The 20,457-nt window shown below is 40.1% G+C and overlaps 1 protein-coding gene across 1 annotated transcript in view; it reads right to left on the bottom strand.

The window, feature by feature from the left end:
* The window catches only part of csmd3b (CUB and Sushi multiple domains 3b), a 303,941-nt gene that overhangs the window by 69,384 nt on the left and 214,100 nt on the right, over positions 1–20,457 (bottom strand). The window contains 9 exon segments of the mRNA XM_034544984.1: positions 413–601; positions 2,898–3,113; positions 3,507–3,623; positions 7,763–7,951; positions 8,342–8,529; positions 10,363–10,501; positions 12,540–12,734; positions 14,375–14,701; positions 15,091–15,273. Coding sequence (XP_034400875.1) covers positions 413–601; positions 2,898–3,113; positions 3,507–3,623; positions 7,763–7,951; positions 8,342–8,529; positions 10,363–10,501; positions 12,540–12,734; positions 14,375–14,701; positions 15,091–15,273 — 1,743 coding nt within the window.

The raw sequence follows: 20,457 nt of genomic DNA, 5'->3' as shown, positions 1-20,457 counted from the left end.
TCCTTGCTTCATGTTTATCCGTGCTGTGCAATCTCCTTCACTATTTTTTAAAAGCAAACAAAATGTCACAATGTGGACAAATGTGTCTGTGTTAGGAAAGAAGCTCACGACTTCAGCAGCTAGGCAGCTTAAGGGTTTTCTGGTCATTGTAGGCGCTCTGATAAATGATTAAAATCTCACGTGTCTTTGTTTGTGACACAGGAGATAACTGAGAAGGAATGATAACAATTGAGGGCAAATAAAACACTATTTCACTATCAGTATTGGCTGGTAAGACATTTTGTAATATTAAAGATAAACATGGCTTAGTCATGCTTTGAACGAGTCAACTTTCAGATTGTAAATTACACGTGAACCACTTGCAATGTTTTCTTTCACCACTAAATAGGGACGAGGGAAAATGACTACGTACCGACACATCTTGGTAGAACTGAGCTCCACATTCTCCTCCCTCCTCCGAGACAGATTACCTCGGGCACCCCCTCCAGGCGGTATCCCATGTTGCAGGAAAAAGACAAAGTGTCTCCAATGCCGAAACTGTAGCCATTTCTCCTGCCAAACCGAGGCATCCCAGGGTCCTCACATGGCTCCAAAGTATATTCTGCAGAACATAGATTGAAACTGAATACATAACACATCCCATGGATAACCATGAAACACACTCTACACTCTGTAATCTGCCCCTTCTGTGCTCCTGGCAACAAAACAAACAGGGCTAGAAAATAAAATGATCTAGGCTGATCTATCATCTCCAACAATATAATTAGATGTGTTATAACTAATGATATACTATACCATTAAATCAAAATACATTTAAATCGTGTACTTTATTTAGTCATTTTTTGGGCATCACTCAATTTCGCTGAGCTTTGCACAAGTACCATAAGAGTAAGTGGGAGGTGATGAGATGTTTGTGTAAATTAGAGTGTCCTCTACTAATGATGTTAAATCAACATATCAATAATCAGCACTCTCAAAGTCCAGGGAAATCTACCACACTATTTGAAATACAACCAACAAGTTAACCATCAAAATTGAACTGAAACAAACAAAAGTCACATGGACATAATCTTTCTCTCTCTCTCTCTCTGTGTCTCTCTCTGTGTGTGTATATGAAAAACACTTTTCAATAATTCAATAACTCTTGGGATGAAAAAAAAACTCTTCACGTTAGCGTTATGTACGATTGTGAATAATTAGTCAAAAAGCAGTGTGTCTGAGTTGACTCCACTGTGTCCTGAAATGCACTGGCTGATTTGGTGTTTAGCATGGGACAGCAGGAGAGTTATTTTCAGTGGGCGAAGACGGAGGATGTGATGTGTATTTCAGAATGTGCTGCAGGAGGACACAGCATGTTGAGGCTGACAAGTCACATCTCTGGTGACACCTCCCATGTGTTACATTGTGAGTATCAACTTATGCCATCTGGGAGGCAAGAAAAAGTCCCTCGGTGTAGCCTCATATTCAAGTATCGTTTCTTTTCAAGTCAATGAGAGAGGGAGCAGTGGAAGGGCAGTCAGGCAAACAATCTGGATTTAGAAAGGCCAGTTGGACTTAATTCTGCTCCTGAAGTATTTCCTTTATTTTGGATGAGGGTGGTGGTGAAGTAGCACGACCATGGGTTGGCAAAGGACCCCATCTCCATATCTCTTTTTCTTATCGTGTAATTTAATGGTGGATTACATTCAGCTTAATGTTGTATAACCTCTCTCCTCTGTGAAGATTTTTTTTCTTTAGCTACTCTCAAGGTTTTATGGGTAGTCATCGAGGCCAGTGGTGTGTGAGAGTGAGAGCTAAACATTCGCTTAACACAGTTAAGGTTTTGTGTTGGGGGGGACTGTGCCATCATAGGGATATGTGACTGTTCTCATGAGGACACAAGACACATTTCTGTTATGTCAAGAAGTATGCAGGACTTGAAAAGCCGTATTGATACCACAAACTATAGGCCTATTTCGAAACTGCCATTTATAGCTAAAGTTTTTGAAAAAAGTGGTTGCCAAAAAGCTTGGATGTGCATTGTATTCTTGACAATTTTCAGTCACAGCTGCTGTCGGTTCCACTCCGTTGAAACAGCTCTTGTCAAAATGTCCAAAGACGTCTTGATGCAGGAGCTTAGATATGCTGGACCTCAGTGCAGCTTTTGAGACTATTGATGTATGGAGGCAGTGGGTGGGTATGTCCGGGTCAGACCCCTGTGACGCAGACTCAAGGTGTTCAAGTGTTGCCATTTCATATGCTCATTTGTATCATTGAAGAGTTTCTCCAAACTATATTTTAAAAAGAGGGGAGTTATTGGTCCAAGTAGGATTCTAAGACTGGGTCCAGGTACTCATCAAAAGGTATATTGTGCCACAATTGAGTCACAAATTAGTGTTTGTGAATGATAAGATTAGAAACTGATGAGCAGTTGTCCCTTTGCATGGCAGCCTCTGCCATCAATGTGTAGATATGTGCGTGTATGGGTGAATATTGACGTGTTATGTAAAGTGCTTTGAGTGATCAGAAGACTAGAAAGGCACAACATAAATTAAAGTCTATTTAGCATTTACACCCAAAAGACACGCAAGTGACGTCTATTGTTAAAGCAATTCATTGTTTGTGACGAACAGTACGCAAGACGAGAGATGTAGTTCACTGAGTTGCTTCACACAAAATTAAATGGTACAATGAAAAACTGCAACTTTCTTGTCGTGGAAAATGTTTCGTAAAGAAGTTCTGAGAAGGGGAAGGACTTTGCCTTTCTATTACTTTACTGTTTTGCATTCAGCATGGTATGAATTTACAAACCGTCTAAAACCTAAAATATTACTTGCTGCAGTGTGAAAAGACTACATTCAGGGAAAACATAATCTAGACTTTGTTGTTTACAATATGACTCAAGGCAGGTGAATTACCAGAGAAAGTTATGTTGAAGCCCTCATATGAAATCGAAAAGTCAGAGATGAATCGTAGCTGGGCTTTAAAGTTGCCATAGAGACCAGCATTGATGTTGCTAGGCAACTCGTTGCCTGTCAGGCGAGCCAGTGGTTGCAGAAAACTTCCGTTCTCAGTAACCAAGAGGTAGTCATGTTGGTCCTCCAGATGAAAAGAGCTGAACTGAAACTGGACACCTGTTAGACACACACACACACACACACACACACACACACACAGAAGGGATAGAAAGACAGAGAGATAAGCTTTGTTTGTTGATTTGCATCAATATACCCATAATTATATTACAGTATGAATGATGAATAATAAGTACACAGTGAGATTACAGCAGACAAAAAGGTTTGCTCTGATAACATAAAACATGATTTGAGTTTTTAACCAACTTCTCACATGCAACAACAATATGTCTATAAATAGAATATTATAGAAAGCAAATACTAAGAAAACAATGCATAATAAGTTTGTGATTGCCATACAGCAGCTGCTGCACCACTGTGAGAGCTACTGCTGCTGTCTCGCACTGTGTCTCTCTCTATTAGGGAGTGCGGATCTGTGTGTGTGTCTCTTGCCTTTCCCGTGGCTGACTTCAACAGTCCAGGTACAGTTGAGAGATGAAGGGTAGCTGTCTGGATAGCCGGGACTAAGGATGGTTCCCCAGGGACCTCTAACATCCCCGCCACATAAAGCTGGATAGATTGAGAGAGACAGAGTGGAAGAGAGCAAGGCAGAAAGAGAGAGAGAGACAGAGAAGGTTAGCATCAGATTATTGATAGATAAAAACAGATAGTTTCCCTGTGAACCTTTAATACAACTTCTATAGTGCGTGCAAACACACACACACACACACACACACACACACACACACACACACAAACGAGAGGTAGACAGATACAGAGAGAATGAGAGAGATCCTCTAAAACGTGTTGGTGGAAGAGGTCTGCATGCAGCTGCAAAATGTGTCTCGTCACACAATTGGAAATGGGGAAATGTTTTCAGTGTGTATTCCCTTTTAGTTGCTTTAAATGCTTTAAAATGTTTAAATGATATTTTATTTCTGATATATTCCCTACTCCTGTTACACATGCAATAATGGCATGAATAATGTCAAATCCACTACACACTGGAATGATACATAATGGGTCATTTGCGGTTTATGTTGTGTAATGTCCCTGCAAAATAACCACCGACGATGATTAAATGCATTCGTGATTCTAGTCATTCCTCATATATGTTGACGGTGCATAATATTCTTGAGAGATGAACAAGCAATATGCTTTTCTGTTTAAATAAGCAGCATCAGTTTTATTGTGTGGGTCTGAACCATGCAAATCTGTTTTTAGTTGTTTCACTTAGCTGGAGGGTGCTTTTCAACACACCCATGAGTAGGCCCACATTGTCAGTGCCGACACTCGGTAAATACATAGTTGTATGTTTTAAAATTGATATCACCTGCCTCTAGCAGAGCAATATGTAACACTTCAGCTTATCTGCGAAGCCATAATTAGCTCAAGCTTGCGTCCTTATGACTGCATGATCAAACCGTATAAACCATATTTCAGTGCCAGTTTGTAATACATTTTTGGAGTTTTAATTCAGTCAGATTTTCAGCATGAAATGCAATAAAAGGTTTGGCATAAAACAACCAACTCAAATCAATTCAAAATAAATGCAGTGGATATTTTGTGAGTCAAAGAATTTGAGACAAAAATGGAGAAAAACTAAGTAATCGGAGTAGTAGGAGTTACTGGCTAAATTGCAAAGTTTTTTGTTATATAACAAATGACCATCTGGGCATTAAGTGTTTCTTTTTTGCAAGATTTGCAAGATTGTGTTGCTCTGGGATGTAGAGTTTCTGAACTCCAAATTGTTTTGAGGAAGAAAACAAGAGACATGAACAAAAGAAATCCCATGAAAAACAGAACTTGAATATAATTTAAGCCAGTTTTCCACAACATTAATTCTGTGCAATAGCAAGAATCTTGTGCAAGAACCGTAAAATATATTTTGTTTCTGATCACCAGCCCGCCTTTTTAATACAGTTAGATATCAACCGGTTTGATTGATATTCAAAACTACTAAATATTCTACTTAAAACACGTTCAACCGCTCAGTGCAGCCTTGGGATGAACCTGCAAATTCTGCACGCAGTCCAGCCGTATACATTGTTATGCAGTAAGAGACCTGTGCTCGCACGGAGATGCTCAGAGCTGAGACCAGGTCCTCGGAATAGCTGGGAAATTGCTCATTCTATGCATACTAATGCTTGCATGTGTTGCAAGGTGCTTCATTTCGGCTCGCTCCACTTGGTGCATCTTATAGTTGGCCGACCGGCCTCTCATTTCCTCTTACAATGAACTTATAAAATGCCATAACATAACCTCGAAAGTGCAACGATGGCACAGCAGCTGGGAGAAGGTCAAACCAGAAAGTTCCGCTGAAGTTTCCTTGAGCAGGTCAATTAACTCGTTCAATGGGAGCTGAGAACCACCAACTCTAAGTACTGCAGCTCAGACTACAATCTGTTGAGACCCAATGGTGAGCACTGCCACAACTGCACAAAACAGGGGCACTGAAAATGTGCTCACAACCACCACAGAGCATCAGAACATTCCCTCTCAACCACCACCGTTTTTACAACATCAGCATCCCTAAAAACACACACGCACGCACACACACACACACACACACACACACACACACACACACACACACACACACACACACACACACACACACACACACACACACACACACACACACACACACACACACACACACACACACACACACACACACACACACACACACACACACACACAGAGATTGCTATTAATTATGAACATGTTTCTGCCAGGAAGCTCCTAATGTTGAATGCTGAGTTCTGTGAGAGATTTGAAACACTGCATCACATCTCTATCTCCGCTGGTTTCTTTCTCGTTCTCTCTATCTTTCTTTAAGATCTCATTTATGGCTTCTTCTCCTCCATGTGAATGAAGCTAGGTTGAGTGATTCCACTAAAACCAAAAAAAGGTTGACCAAGTCATTTGAATCATAGTTTGATTCATTTAAATATACATCATTTGAAGGGAATCCTCTGGCTTCGAAAAATCTGATATATTTTAGTCCTTCTTTCAATATGAATATTACATGAACTAGTTGAGTTCAAAATCTAGTAATATTTCTGTTAGGCTAATGTGACAATCTTGCCATTTTGTCATTCATTTTATATTCCACATCAACGAAAGGAATGCTGCTTATTTCCGTATGAACATCATTTGATTTCTGCAACATTTAACATTAATGCTGCCGTTCATCGTTGACCCATCAATCATCATGCTGGACCTTTTCTTACCAACCACAGCAGCAAATAGTACCTATATTTACATGGGTACTGTGTAAACACAGTCTGATGGCATTTAGCCCACATATTCCAGGCAGCGTGTTTGATGTTCATATGCTCAAACTGAGGAAACCACTGCCGGTCCGGGAACTGAGCAATTCAAATGTGGTTTACAAGCGAATGAGCCAACAAGCCGCTACAAAACTGATGCAGCAGTGCCGCATCTCTCCTTCCTCCCTCCTCCATTATTGGAGTGAGAGAGTGTGAGAGAGAGAGAGAGAGAGATCCCCTACTCCCCTTAGCTACTCTTGCCCCCCTCTCACTCCTTGATTTTGGAGAAGAGAGAGGAGGTGACAGCCAACACAAGCTCTCGTCAACCTTACCTCAAACCTTCCTGTGTTCATGTTTCACACGGGAGAGGAGGTGACAGGAGGCACATGACACAAGCACAAACACACACACACACACACACACACACCTACGCACGTACACACACACACACACACACACACACACACACACACTGTACATGCCCACAGATCTCTAATCTTCTCCTCAAATCATCCCCTATCAGCCACAGCAGCCTTCACTGCAAATTGCCCCGGCATGTGTGTGTGTATGTGTGTGTGTGTGTGTGTGTGTGTGTGTGTGTGTGTGTGTGTGTGTGTGTGTGATTCCACCAGTGGTTTTGTCGCAGAACAACATGTTCTGTGTGACTCACCTCCCTATACAGGGATGGTGGGCTTCTGATCTCTTTAAAGCTCCTCAGCTTCTTTCAGTCTTGTTTTTTATGGAACAGCTTGATCATCTTTTTTTGGTTTGGAATTTATTTTGGCTCAAGTTTCTTAAAAATGCTTACCTTTCATCTTTACAAAATCACTTAAAATGCATTATTTGGGAAAAGTGAAAGTCATTTTTGAAAAATGTTGTGTACTGTAAATATAATAAGCAAGATGTGACCATGCTGTGTCAGTATGTGACCACTGTGCATGCTGCCTCTGCACCAACACCTCCATGAAACAGATTGTGCTGGATTTCATATATTGGTGGTAAAGATAGTGATCGTAGGTCAAAAAAAGTCGAAGACTTTAAAGTTACGAGGATAATGGGGTGGATATCGGTTGTTTCTCAATTATTTTTTTTTCATCTGACAATAGATGATACAGAATTAAGGATGATAATTTTGGGAGTCAGTTTAATAGGTTAATAGATAATAAAGATTATAACACACACCATCTGAAAAGACCATCTTATTTATTACTTTGGGGGTTATGTTGTGTTAATTGGACCATGACAGTTTGAACACCTCATTTCCAAATTAAACAGGCCTTCTCAAGTTCATGAAAGCTTTTGAGTGTTTTCACAAGTTTCACAAGTTCTATAACACGAATCAGGTATAATGTAGAGCAAGGAAAACCTATGAACTACTGTACATTATATATATTCATTTTTTTTTTTATGAGATGCTATTTAATTGGTATTTACCGTCACATGTAGGTAAAGGGTGGCTCCACCAGTGGTTCTTCTCACATACTAGTGGCTCCTCGTGGCTGAGTCTGTAGCCAGAATCACAACCAAATGACACTGTGGACCCGATGGAGAAATCCTGCCCATACCGAATCCCATTGACGGGCATACCAGGGTCCAGACACGAGTAGCTGTCCACTGTAACGCCTAGAGGGGAAAAAAATGAAAAAGGATGAGATGTCTACATGGTATGCATGTGCATAAAGACTATACTAGAATTGTATCTGCAGTTTTGCTGATCTGCATAATCTAAAACTCACAGATGGCTTGAATCTCCACATAAAGCACCATGCTGTGCAATCAAGACGGTTTGCTCATCGCAGTTGATGACCTGCATGTCAGGCCAGCTTGTGAATCTGTGTCTGGTTACTAGTGTAAGGTTATGTCCTGATATCATGCACGACACCTACTGTTATGTATAAAGTGCATGTGTATTATTCTGATCTGTAGAAGCCATAGACAATATTTCAAAAACAGCTTTGCATCTATGAAGGCAAGTCCACATGGGTACAACATGAATATACTCATTTGACTTACTTTCATATAGTATTTTGAAGCCAGCATTTGATCGACTGTTATCGGTGGTGAACAGTAGATAAAGAAAGTTGCTGCTGCTGAACAGGAACTGGGGCACCTGGGTACCATTTAAGGAGCCAACCAGAGGAGACAGGAGGTTTGGCCCATCATGGATTTCCAAAAAGTCATAACCCAGCTCCGTCTGGAACCTGTGAGACAACAACATCAGAATATCACAATGCTAAAATTTTAAAGAAACACTGGAATAAACATCTTCATATTTAATTTCAGTCAGGAAAACCCAAGACTGCATAAAAAGTCTAGACTTAGGTACTTCACTCAATAATGTTGGATCCGTTTGACGCATTCATACCCAAACATTGAAGTGAGCGCTTGTCAAGGCGACATGAAGATAAACAGTTTATATCTTTGAGGTGCTTAAATTGAAGGTTCTCAGGATCATTGAAAGCGTAGCTTCAGTAATTTTCATCGTGGACTCTATTTTGCTATGTTTTTGTGTCTCCGTGACTCAATTTATGTCCATTTTAGTGCTTGCTCTTGCCTCTGACAGGCTCAGATTGTTGTTACAAGTGTCTGATAACATTATAAAAAGGATCTCTCAGAGATTCGTTGAAATTGTTTTTCTTACATTTGTGACTTGCTGTTCAAAGGGAACGGTGGAAATGTGAGTGAGAGTTGGAGTAAGAAGTGGAGAAAGAAGTGTCATTGGACACCGGTGTTGTTGTATTGGAGTGAAGAAAGTGTAGCTTAGTGTTATCTAAAAGATTCTCAGTGTCATGGCTGAATATTTAGCTGGTTTTGACAATGTGGATGCAAAGCAAGACACAAAATAACAAACAGCCCAGATGATGCGAAAGGTAATAAAAAACGTTTTATTTCTCTGTATGGTCATTTTTGTAATGTTGTCAAACAATTATTTTACCATCTGAGCCTGTCAGTACCAAAACAAAAACTTTTTCACAGATAACATAGATATGTGGGATATGTTATGAATGTGCAACACAAGCAGAGATCTTGCTAAAGCACATGTGTGCTATTGTGGTCCAGGTTAAGGTTACTGTCAGGATCTGGAGTTGTGTGTCTTGTTTCCTGTTTTATTTTGAAGTCCCCATCTCTCATGTCCTCTGTTTCCCTGCACTTCCTGTCCCGGTGATTGTCTGCCATGTCCCTGATTGTTTCCTCCTGTGTCTAATCACCTGCACCATCCCTGTGTATTTAAACCCTGTTTGTGTCATTTCCCTTTGTCGGTTCGTCCTGGTTAGATCCCGTGTGTGAGTCGTGTTGTTTTTGATTCTTCTGCTGGAATAATTCTTCAAGTAAAGAATAAAGTTGCTTTTTCGACGTTGTTGGTGTTTGAGTCCTGTTCCTGCGGCTACACCCGTGACAGTTACTTACCAAAACAAGAGACACATCAGAGGATGGGAGACTAAATCATGCCTACATGTGTGTTGACTTAGCAGGTATAACATTAAATGAGAACAGTTGATCTACAGGAAAATAAATATCTGTTATATAATCCATTATGTTTTCTATATTTTGTCACCTGTCGCTTTAAGTTTGTGGTTTCATTTACGCTTATAAAGATATTTCCATCATAAATAAATGTTGTGATGGAGCCCTAGTCCTCCATTTCATATGTGTTTCTACCAATGTTGAAATTAAATGTATGCCCTTGGTCCAAATGCCAAAGTTATAATTTATGGGATGAATCACATTAATGGTCCTTAAACACCACAATGTTGATGTTGATATTTACAATAAAATAATATTTATATTTATAAAAAATAAAATTACTGTTAATCAAGAGATTGTCACAGCCAATAAAGTCTTACTTTTGAACATGTGTGTGCAATCGAGTGAAATATCACCCCGCCTACCTGACCAATATACATCTCCGAAAATGTATTAAACAACCTATGACATTTCAGAAACGGTTGTCATATCTGATGAATCGGCACAGTCCTGCCCTCTTCAGAGCTCTGAGAGTCTTCATAATATGCTCAAAGAATCATGCCACCCACCTGTCAAATGTGATTTTGATGGAGCGTCCAGGTTCTGATTCAATCACCCACTCACAGCTGAGGGAATCTTTGTAGTAACCGGGCCAACCAGGAGACAAAATCACTCCATTTGGTGCTGAATAGTGGCCTCCACACGGGGCTAGAGGAGGAGAGACAGATGGAGGGGAAGTGAACACACAGAGGACGCAAAAGGGAAGATGAGAGTTGATTTGTATCAGAAACACTCAAGTCTAGGCTGACTCGAGGTGAAGTCCATTATCCAAGTTGATGTGTGGCAAGTGAGACTGACACCAGACAGATCTGAGAGGGTTTAGTAGCAGTAACAGAGTTTCAGGAGGGTCTCTAAATCACAAGACAACTATTTGCTTATTATTACTTGCAATTGTCACTAACATGTCCTTTGTAAGCTTTATGTATTTTTAATTATTATTCACAAATTTCAATAGTGAGTTCGAAATACATAAATGACGCAGCCAGCCGGAGCCCCGTCCGTTTGTGGACGTAAATGGACGTAAATGGACCCCCTTTGGACACATTTGTAAAAACCTGGATTAAAGCAGGACGGCAACTAGAAGAAGCCGAGCCAAGGTCTGTGTGTCGGGTTTGAGCCCGTGCATGTGTGAATGGTTAGCGAGAGAGAGGCTAAGAGTGTGCTGTGCGTATTCTGTTTCAGGGCGAAGCTGTTGCGTTGTGTAGTTGTGCGAGTGGCCTTCTTGATAACGATATAAGCCTCAGTGATGTGTGTGCAAAGTGTGTAAAAGCCTCTTTGCTTTGGCCTGAATCCATGACATCCTGCATATTTCTTATTGAGTCTTTGGAGGACAGCATAATACTGGAGCACTAGGTAGAGACCCCCCGATTGCCAGCGAGTATTTTGAACACTGTCTTGTAGGTATCTTTGGCTAGTGAATCAGCTTCACTAGCAGCTGACTATTTATTCAGACACTAGTCTGGTTTAAAATAGATTGTTTGCTGCCGTAGACCATCATTTTATAATGAATTTGGATAAGTAGCTATATAGTCCTGTTGGAGGCCTTATTACTTCTAACAGCCTACATTTTTTTTTAATGAGAAATGAGATTTGGCCTGGGGACAAAAACCCTGTGTACATTTTTGAGCAAAGTGTTGCCTTTGTATACATTAGCAGATATTGAGTGACATTAGCATTCATGTCTGTGTACATGAACCCATGATGATGAGGAGTCCAATACTTTGAGCTCTGCTTTGGTCTCCACCAACTCCTGAGGGATATATCTCACTCTCCATGCTACACTTTATTCACCGGCTGGTCGCTAACTGCCTTGATTGCACTCATAAGGATAGAACTAAATGTAAAAGTATACTTAAAGGAACATAAAGAATTAAGCATATTCACAGTCAACATTCAGAATTATAAATGAGAAGATTCAACACATCAGCCAGCAGCCATTCTGTCTTCTTTTAAATTTGACCTTGTTTAGAGTTTAACGTGTCGGAAGTCAATTAGTTCTAGTCTGTACCTCCTGAATAAAAGTTAGTGGATTTCTATCCAAGTAGTTATAGACACACATTAGCTCCAAAGGATCTGGGGACATTAAATGACCTGGAGCATAATTAGCGCGGCATTTCTTTGTACCGCCAACAATTCCTAAAGCTACAGCTCAAGCACTATTCAGTTCTTTTGTTCCATCTGAGATGAACACATCACAACTCAATGTGGCTGTACTTTCACATGAGGAGTTGATTTGTGCGCAAATGGACATTTTGAAATGGTAATATACTTACTCTGACTATATAAGGGTGGTATATGAGTTATAGTGTGGAAATGATATCATATAATTATGGATTGAATTGCTGCAGTCAAAAGTTGAGTGGTGTAATGATTAATAGGCACATATGTGCTCACTGTTTCTTTTGATTTTAATTATATACAACTATGATAATTATATCCTTCATATTTAACTTCACATGTCTCGATAGACTTCTTCCCGTATGTAACTTAGAAGAAAGGGTATTCTTGTCAACCAATGGCTGTACCTTTGACGGGAAAAGGTGTATTAATAGTTCTTTCCCTGGATATGTCGGTTCACTGGACACCTCCATATCTTTTTCCCTCTGTCGAGCTGACAGCAGTTCATTTCCACCTCCTGGGTTGTTCCCGAGTAAATAGTTTAATCAGCAACAAAGCCAATATTTACCTTCACATTTAGGGATGGGCCCACTCCACATGACTTTTCCTTTTTCTAACTGACAGGAGATGGTCTCGGTTCCTTGGGTTTTGATGAAACCGTCCTCGCAGACCACAGAGATGGAACTGCCAAGCTGGAAGCTGTCTCCAAAGCGGCGAGCGTTGATGGGAATACCAGGGTCTGGGCACTCATTATGGCCAAATGCTATGGTAAGAAGTTACAAAGACACAGATATTAAGAGGATGACTAGACGCCCACAGAAAGAGACAGAACATGTTTTTAAAGGAAACAAGATTTCTATTTGACCGACACTCACATGCTACATTTAAATGACATTTCTGAGAACTAATCATACTGATCTATTGCTGCACTGTTCATCCTTTAGAGTTCAGTCCTGGTCAGTAAAACATCTCCTGTAATATGTTTGTTCTATATCTTTGTGAATATGTTCATTTCTGATGCTACAGTATATTTGGACATTGCTTGGGTTGATTCTCATGTGAGCGTGTCCGCTTCAGGATATAGTTTGGTTCAGATTAGAAAGCTGTAAAGTCCAACCTTCCATTGCTCATGTTTGGCCAAAATGACAAATGTAGTGACCCGAAAAGAAGAAAAAAAAGTCAGATATACACAGAATGTTGTGAGCTGAAATCACAGATAAACTGGAAGGAAACTTGTGGGCAGAAGACTTTAACATTTTGTCTGTTTGCCGTCAAACCCGCAGTCAGACAAGAAGATCAATATACATTTCCATTTCCAGTTTGTCTGGTGTGGGGACGTGTTTAGCCTGAATTAGCTCAAAGACTGCAAGCAGGGGCAAACAGTTCGCTTGCACCATCAAAAATAAGCAAGCAGGCCTTCCAACAAATCCCAAACTATCTTATTTACTGCACATGTGGTATCCTGTTGTCGGGCTATGATCGATACATCTAAGAGTCACAAGGTTTTGATCAGTTACATAAGTCTGCACAGCTGACAACTTTATAATGGAAACAGAACTTCTGAGTGTTCGCCTAAAACACTAATGTCTTGGATTCTATTTTGACACGGGTGAAAGACACAAGGTATGATGTTTAAAAAAGGCAATTTGGGAGGTGTGTTGTTTCTCTTTTGACAGAACTAGACAGTTTCCGCTCACTTCTAGTCTTTGTGCTAAACAGGGCTAAACAGTTCCTGGACCTCTTTTTGTACTGGACGCGCAGATATAAAAATGATGAAATGACGATCTTCTCATCTGACTGTGGGTATGACAACAAACAAGCCCAAACAACCAAAAATTGTTCATTTAATACTCTTTGTTCTGCAACATACACCTCTATTCTTAGCTGCTGTATTGACCACATGAAACCTCTGGGATCAATGAAGTTTGTCTTTTCTGGAACAATTCTTTCCGTTGTTGATGCCTACAGTCTTATCCAACTTTTAGTGCTTCTATCTGAAAAGAAAACAATCTTTCGTTGTGATCAGTGTGATACAAACCCAGAGATGTTATAAGCAACTTGATAGTTCTTTTAATTGTGACGTTTAAATGTCAGGCCACATAATGTTTTCAAGTGTGTATGGATGTACCGTTTCATAATGAAACAACTTCACATTTAGATCAATTGTTAAAGGTCGAGGCTGAAAGTTGTGCATGAAATATATGGACAGAGAAGTACTATTTTATAGCTTCAAAACATAACAATGGGTCAGGCTGAGACGCTTATGCATTATTCTGGTGCAAAAGATAAATAAGACCCTAAATTATCTTTTATCCTGTCATAAACATGTAACATTTAATAAAAGTAGTATTTTTTGTAATAAAAAAAGTATGTGTAATGAAAGGAAATAGAAAAATGACATACTACTATACGTGATATTAAATCCTCTTCCTGACATGGAGTGATCAGCCTGGAACTCCAGCCTCAGCGTGTGCGTGTTGGACGTCAGATGGGAAGGACTCTCAGCTCCAGAGAACCTGCCGATGATGCCGGCATCATTTGTCTCGCCATCTTTCACAGTTAGGGAATCGTAGGGCGCCTCAAGATCAAAGTCATTGAATGCCAAGTGAATTCTGGAGCCTGGTTCTGATTGGATGAGCCAGACACAGTTCATGTTGTTCCCATAGCCTTCTGGGTAATCTGGGGAAAGGACAGTTCCTAAGGGGGCTGTGAAGTTGGACATGCAGGGGACTGCAGGAGCAAGATGGGTACAGAAACGCAGACAAAGACAGACAGACGGACAGACAGACAGACAGACGGACAGACAGACAGACAGACAAAGACAGTCGGACATACAGATAGATACAGACAGACGGACATACAACAACAGACAGACAGTCAGGAACAGAAAGGAAGGGAAGGGGAAATAGATGCAGAAAGAGACATTTCCTGTTAAATATTCATCGCCACAGCATCATCGGTCATCACCTGCTCCAGGCCATAATAAACTTTGTCCTGTCACCGTGGTGACAGGTCAGACTGAATGTTATCAACATAACAGCAGAGCACATGCCACGTCTTTTTTTTCCCCTCTGCAGCCTTGTGCCTGAAAATAACCTGCATCTCATTTGAATACTTACACACACATATGGGGACGTTTGCTGACCACTGGTTGTTGTCTTGGCAGGAGATGGTTCTCTCTCCAATCAGCTCAAAGCCAAACTGGCACTCAAACCTCAGGATTCCTCCATTTGAGAAGCTGTCCCCTTCTCTTATTCCATAGAGAGGAGTTCCAGGGTCCCCACAACTCTCTTTGTCTATTTCTGGAAAGACACAATTTCAAGAGGAGACATTAACATCTGAGTGTTATTCCTCCATTGCTGTCCATAAAACATTAAAACATGCATCAATAAGTCTGATCGTCGGACTGCGTGACATGTTCGTTCATTGAAATCCAACAAATGTAATATTTACTCTTGTTTTAGTTACTACATGATGGCATTACATGTTTAGGAATGTGTCATGTAGTTTGCACAGAGACAAATTGGGGGAGTCAGAACCTATTGAGAGAGGGACACATTGCTGTTTCTTCAGTTTTTTGACAATAAGAAAATAAAGGATATGGTCGGCCTTTATCTTGTAACATGTATCTTTACCAAACCTAATAAGCTTTCTTATTAGGTTCCGAGGTATCTCAGCAACCTTGCAGAAATAACTTTTGAAATGAGGTACAGTAGGCATAATAATGCAAATGGAATAGAAACAAAATATGTATTATATTATGACAAGATCATTCATCAGAGTTCAGAGATGAAAAAAAGAAAAATGCACTGAGAAAAGCATTCTTGAAAACCATAACTTACATAGCACTGTTAAAAAGTAGAAATTAGACATATGACACATAAAGGATGAATACTATGCAGTAAAGAGGGTTTTAAAACAGTTATTTTTCTTTCAAATTAGTTCTTGTTTTATTCTATATACTGTAACTGTATGATCAAACCATAGGTAGCTAGAGCCACATGGGTAGCTAATGTATTATTATACATGTTTTGGTGACATCTTTCCTCTGTTATTTTTGCAAAACATCTCTGAATGATTTTGTTAAGTTAAGCATTGTAGTGAATGTATTTGGCAGCTCGCTTATCCAGCGTCTGGAGTCTAGCGTTAACAGTATTTGTGGTCGACATCCTGTGTTCACACCCTCAAACACCCAATGGCCATCTTCTCCTGCTGTGGAGCACCATGTCATGCTGCAAGAGCCCATCATCCATTTTGAACAGAAATATACTGCCAACTGAATGGAGGCTTGCTTAAAGATGATTGGCTCTCGGTTTGCTACGTAAGGCGAATTTCTACTTCTTAGTTCACGTAGCCTCGAGCCAGTTTGCATCCATCTCTTTCTGCGTGCCTCCTTCCTCTGAGTTTGCAAGTATTCATGACACTTCCTTTTTCACATGCAGTCGCACTATGAGGTTACACAGATCCTTCTCTGATTCTATATAAAGGTGCCACCATAATTCTTAAAAAAATGTCCTGTATATCAGGAAATATACCCTGTATTTCCCCATCCTTTCTCTCCTTTATTCCCCTGCTCCCTCTCCTATTTTCGGTATTATTTACAGGAGTGGCCCTTGGCAGGAAGCAACGGTGTGTGCTTTGTCTGTCTGTTACTATATATGTGTGCGTGTCTGAGTGCATGCTTGTGATGTATTGCATTAATTTCCATCATGACATCGTCTTTATGAGACCCACAGACTCAACCAATCACAACCTGCCTAACACAAATGCTTGTGCATGAACACACACCTACACACACACACACACACACACACACACACACACACACACACACACACACACACACACACACACACACCTTGCAGAATAATGGAAAACAAATTGCTTTGGAGAGAAAACAGGTCTACAGCCGGAACATTCCCACACTACTACTCTCACACACAAGAACTGCACACACATCACCAGAGCCACACAGTCATGCATCCACAGTCGGTCTCTCTGGTAGCATCACACACAGGCGTACAGACATTTTTCTCTCTCACACACGCACACCAAGAATCATATTGTGTTTGTAACAACAAGGCTGATTCACAATTCACAAAGAGGATTAGGCCCCTTCAAGTGTATGCATGTGTGACTGAGTGAGTGAGTGAGTGTATAACTTTAATATTGTGTTTGTGATAGTACATTGAGTCCCATTACACTCACTCTGTCCTATAATATTATATCATGCTCACACCATATTGTCGATGGGAATTCACTTGTATGCATATAAACAGGTAAACTCTACACACACAACCACACACACACACTTAAATTGGAGGAGCCGTTACTCTTTTGTGACCATTGTGAAATTGATTTCACGGCTAGGCTGCTAATAGTAATCGGCTGCTGAATGTATAGCTGTGTGCATAGTCTAATGTTTGTCATATGCTATAAACGGTCTCCTGTGAGTTCTGGCTGTTGCTGTGCTTTGTTTTGAATATGTGTAAACCACATAAAATAATAATCTAAGGTTTCTAAACCAAAAGAAGACGAGAAATTGAGAGGAAAGTCTTTGCTCAAAAGGAAGGGCCCCATTTGAAGACATCAATGAAGATAGTCCTTTAAATGAAAATTATTTAATTTATTACATTCGCAATACTGAAATTGTTCTGCCTCTCTTAAGTTCCAAACCAGGCCACTTAAGAGCTTTTGAGGTTTAATTTGATAGGAGATGAGTATGAGAAAGACAAACATTTTCTGTTCTCATTAAAACGCATAATATCTGTCGGCTCTTGTTACATAAAGTGCACACAATTTATTTTTTTGCTCGACAGTGTAACTCCCAAATATCTGTTACTCTCTGCACATTGGACTTCAGGATCACAGATAATAATTGGGCTGTTTTCTTTCATCTGGACACATCATGGGGCAGAAATACATCACTCCAGTCTGCAGTAAAATCTCACACCTAGACTCTATCTCATGACCCTTGAGTCATGAGATAGAGAGGCTTGTACTCCAGCACCATCAGTACATTTCAGAATGTGCCTGTCCTCACAAAGATTTCTACAATCTAAGTACAGAAAGTACAGCTGGGAGAAAAGGACATCCTGATCTAAAGAGCATTTTAGTATTTTTTGTTCCACTAAGATGTTAGTGTCACTCCCTCTCCCCCATCTGAGAACATGTTAGAACATCTGAATAAACAACAAAATAAATGCAATACCAGTGAGCACCCTATCACTTTAGTACACTTTGTTACATCAACACAAGGGAGTAAAACCTACACAATCCTGCTAAGAGGTTAAAGCAGCATTGTACATGTGCTTCTTCGGTTTCCACAAAGAGTCTAATGAGCTCTGAACCATCTGGTGCTGCTTCTTGATGAGCCTTTCCAATGACTTCATGACCAATGAGAGCCAAAACGGCAGCTCCTCGGTTCTTAGTAAGTATCACATTCAATCCCTGGCCATGTATCGAAAAAAGCAGTTTGAAAAGACCATCGGTCAAAATAGGAATCAGGGGAAGTATTTCACACAGCTCGGTTACCTCATGCCATACGTGCTTGGAAATGTATGCAAAGTATTAATTACATTTAATTATTAAACAAGATGCATTTTTTTTGTTGGACTGACTGATCCGCTCATATATATTATATTTTAATATCAGGAACACTGGTGGCAACAAGATGACTGAACATTACATTAGTCAATAATTCAGTACTATAAAATAAAATGCTGCTGACAGCTCTGTGATAAAGTAAACCCTGTTCTTCACAGGTTTGCAAACACACACACACACACACACACACACACACACACTCACACACACACACACACGTCAGGCTTTGGCTAACCAGCCCTAATATTGGGGTTATTGACTGTAAAATTGAACCACATTTCCAGTTATGTTGTGAATGAATATTTCATGAATTTATATTTCATAGTGTTTCAGTCGCTCTGAAGGAAATTCAGATGTGATTAAGAGGGTCCTGCTTAGCACCTGGACTACAGTGCTGCAACAGGATTCAGATCCTGTGGGACACAAATCGCATGGATGCAGGAAATATTAACTAACTGCAGGCGGTCAGCCAGGACGGAATTTCATAACTGAAAATACGAGCGGCTTAACCATGTTTCTAAATGTTTTGTTAATAAAGACGTGAAAAAAAGGACCCCCACACACACGCCTACACATACACACACAACTGATCTATCCAACGAGGGGTCATCTGTGCTGTAAAAATCCACCTTGACATCTTCTCCTCCTATAAAATGCATCACATATTAAAAACTATTAAAAATCAGATGAAAAATCTCAAATGAAATCTCAAGAGTAAGAGCTGACATCATGACTCGCTGAGAAAAGAAAATGAGCGATAAAATAGTTAGTATATTGCGGGGTAATTGCTGGTTGGCTAATAGCATTTAATGTGGTGAACCAAGTTGAAGTAATATCCAGCATGTTAAGCAAACAAGATTAAAGACATTTGCGAAGAGATTGACACGTTTACCAGCTATCCTTCTTTTACAACTAACTGGCTGTGAGGCAGGCACTTGATGTTTGTGCTGCACTTTGTAGTCTCCTAGCACAGCGTTATATAACACAGGATGATGGGATAATGCCGGAATGATGCACTTAAAAAAGCTGGGGCTCGAGGGAATGACTCATCTCTGGAAACAAATTCTCAGAATCACCACTCGCACATATTTCAATGTAAATGGATGAAAGGTGAGGCAAATATTTGCAAATAATGCCTTTCTTATTATTTCAGGCCACCGTGTTGCTAATGTAAGTAATTATAGATGCAGACATGTTTTACAGGCAGATGTATGTACTTTATTAAAATATACACTACTTATTATATTGGGAATGTATATTGTACTGAGCAAGTGTCCTAACCTATATATAAATACATATTAGGAACTTGTCTGGCATCAATTAAGCTGAGGTGGTGACAGGTGTCATTACTTGCCACATCCATGGTCACAATGTGGCTTCAGTGAGCAGCAGGTGAGTGACGGACAAATGAACACCTGTGCCTGTTTCAATTGGCAGGAATCAGCTGCTGCTCCTAAGTGGAGCAGAAGGTTTTGTCTGTGTGGAGTGTTGATTCCTGCATCAATCCAATTGGCAGCTGCTGCATTTAAATTATAGACAGCAATGGCAGCGCTCTAAAATCCCACTCTGTGGCGGCCCTTCAAGTCTCAAAAATAAGATGAGCTGGAGATAGAATACTGCTGAGTCCCCTCAGAGATCTAGCGATGATTTGAAGACACAAAACAATCACTGATGGGAGAGAGGAATACGAGAAGAGGAACTCAAGCAGGTGAAACCAAATACACTGAGCCTCCCTCCAGACTGAGAATATGAGGACAGTATTTCATTATTACATATAATATTTTATGAGATGGACTTTATTCAAAAAGCTTTATCTGATATTTGCCCATTCCAAGAAAATGCAGCGCCTTTCCTCTGCACGCTCTGTGTGGTATGAAGTT

This window comes from Cyclopterus lumpus, chromosome 11, assembly GCF_009769545.1.
Source record: "Cyclopterus lumpus isolate fCycLum1 chromosome 11, fCycLum1.pri, whole genome shotgun sequence".
Classification (NCBI taxonomy): domain Eukaryota; kingdom Metazoa; phylum Chordata; class Actinopteri; order Perciformes; family Cyclopteridae; genus Cyclopterus; species Cyclopterus lumpus.
Note: the sequence above shows the minus strand (reverse complement) of the source record. Positions and strands in the feature narration are given on the sequence as shown.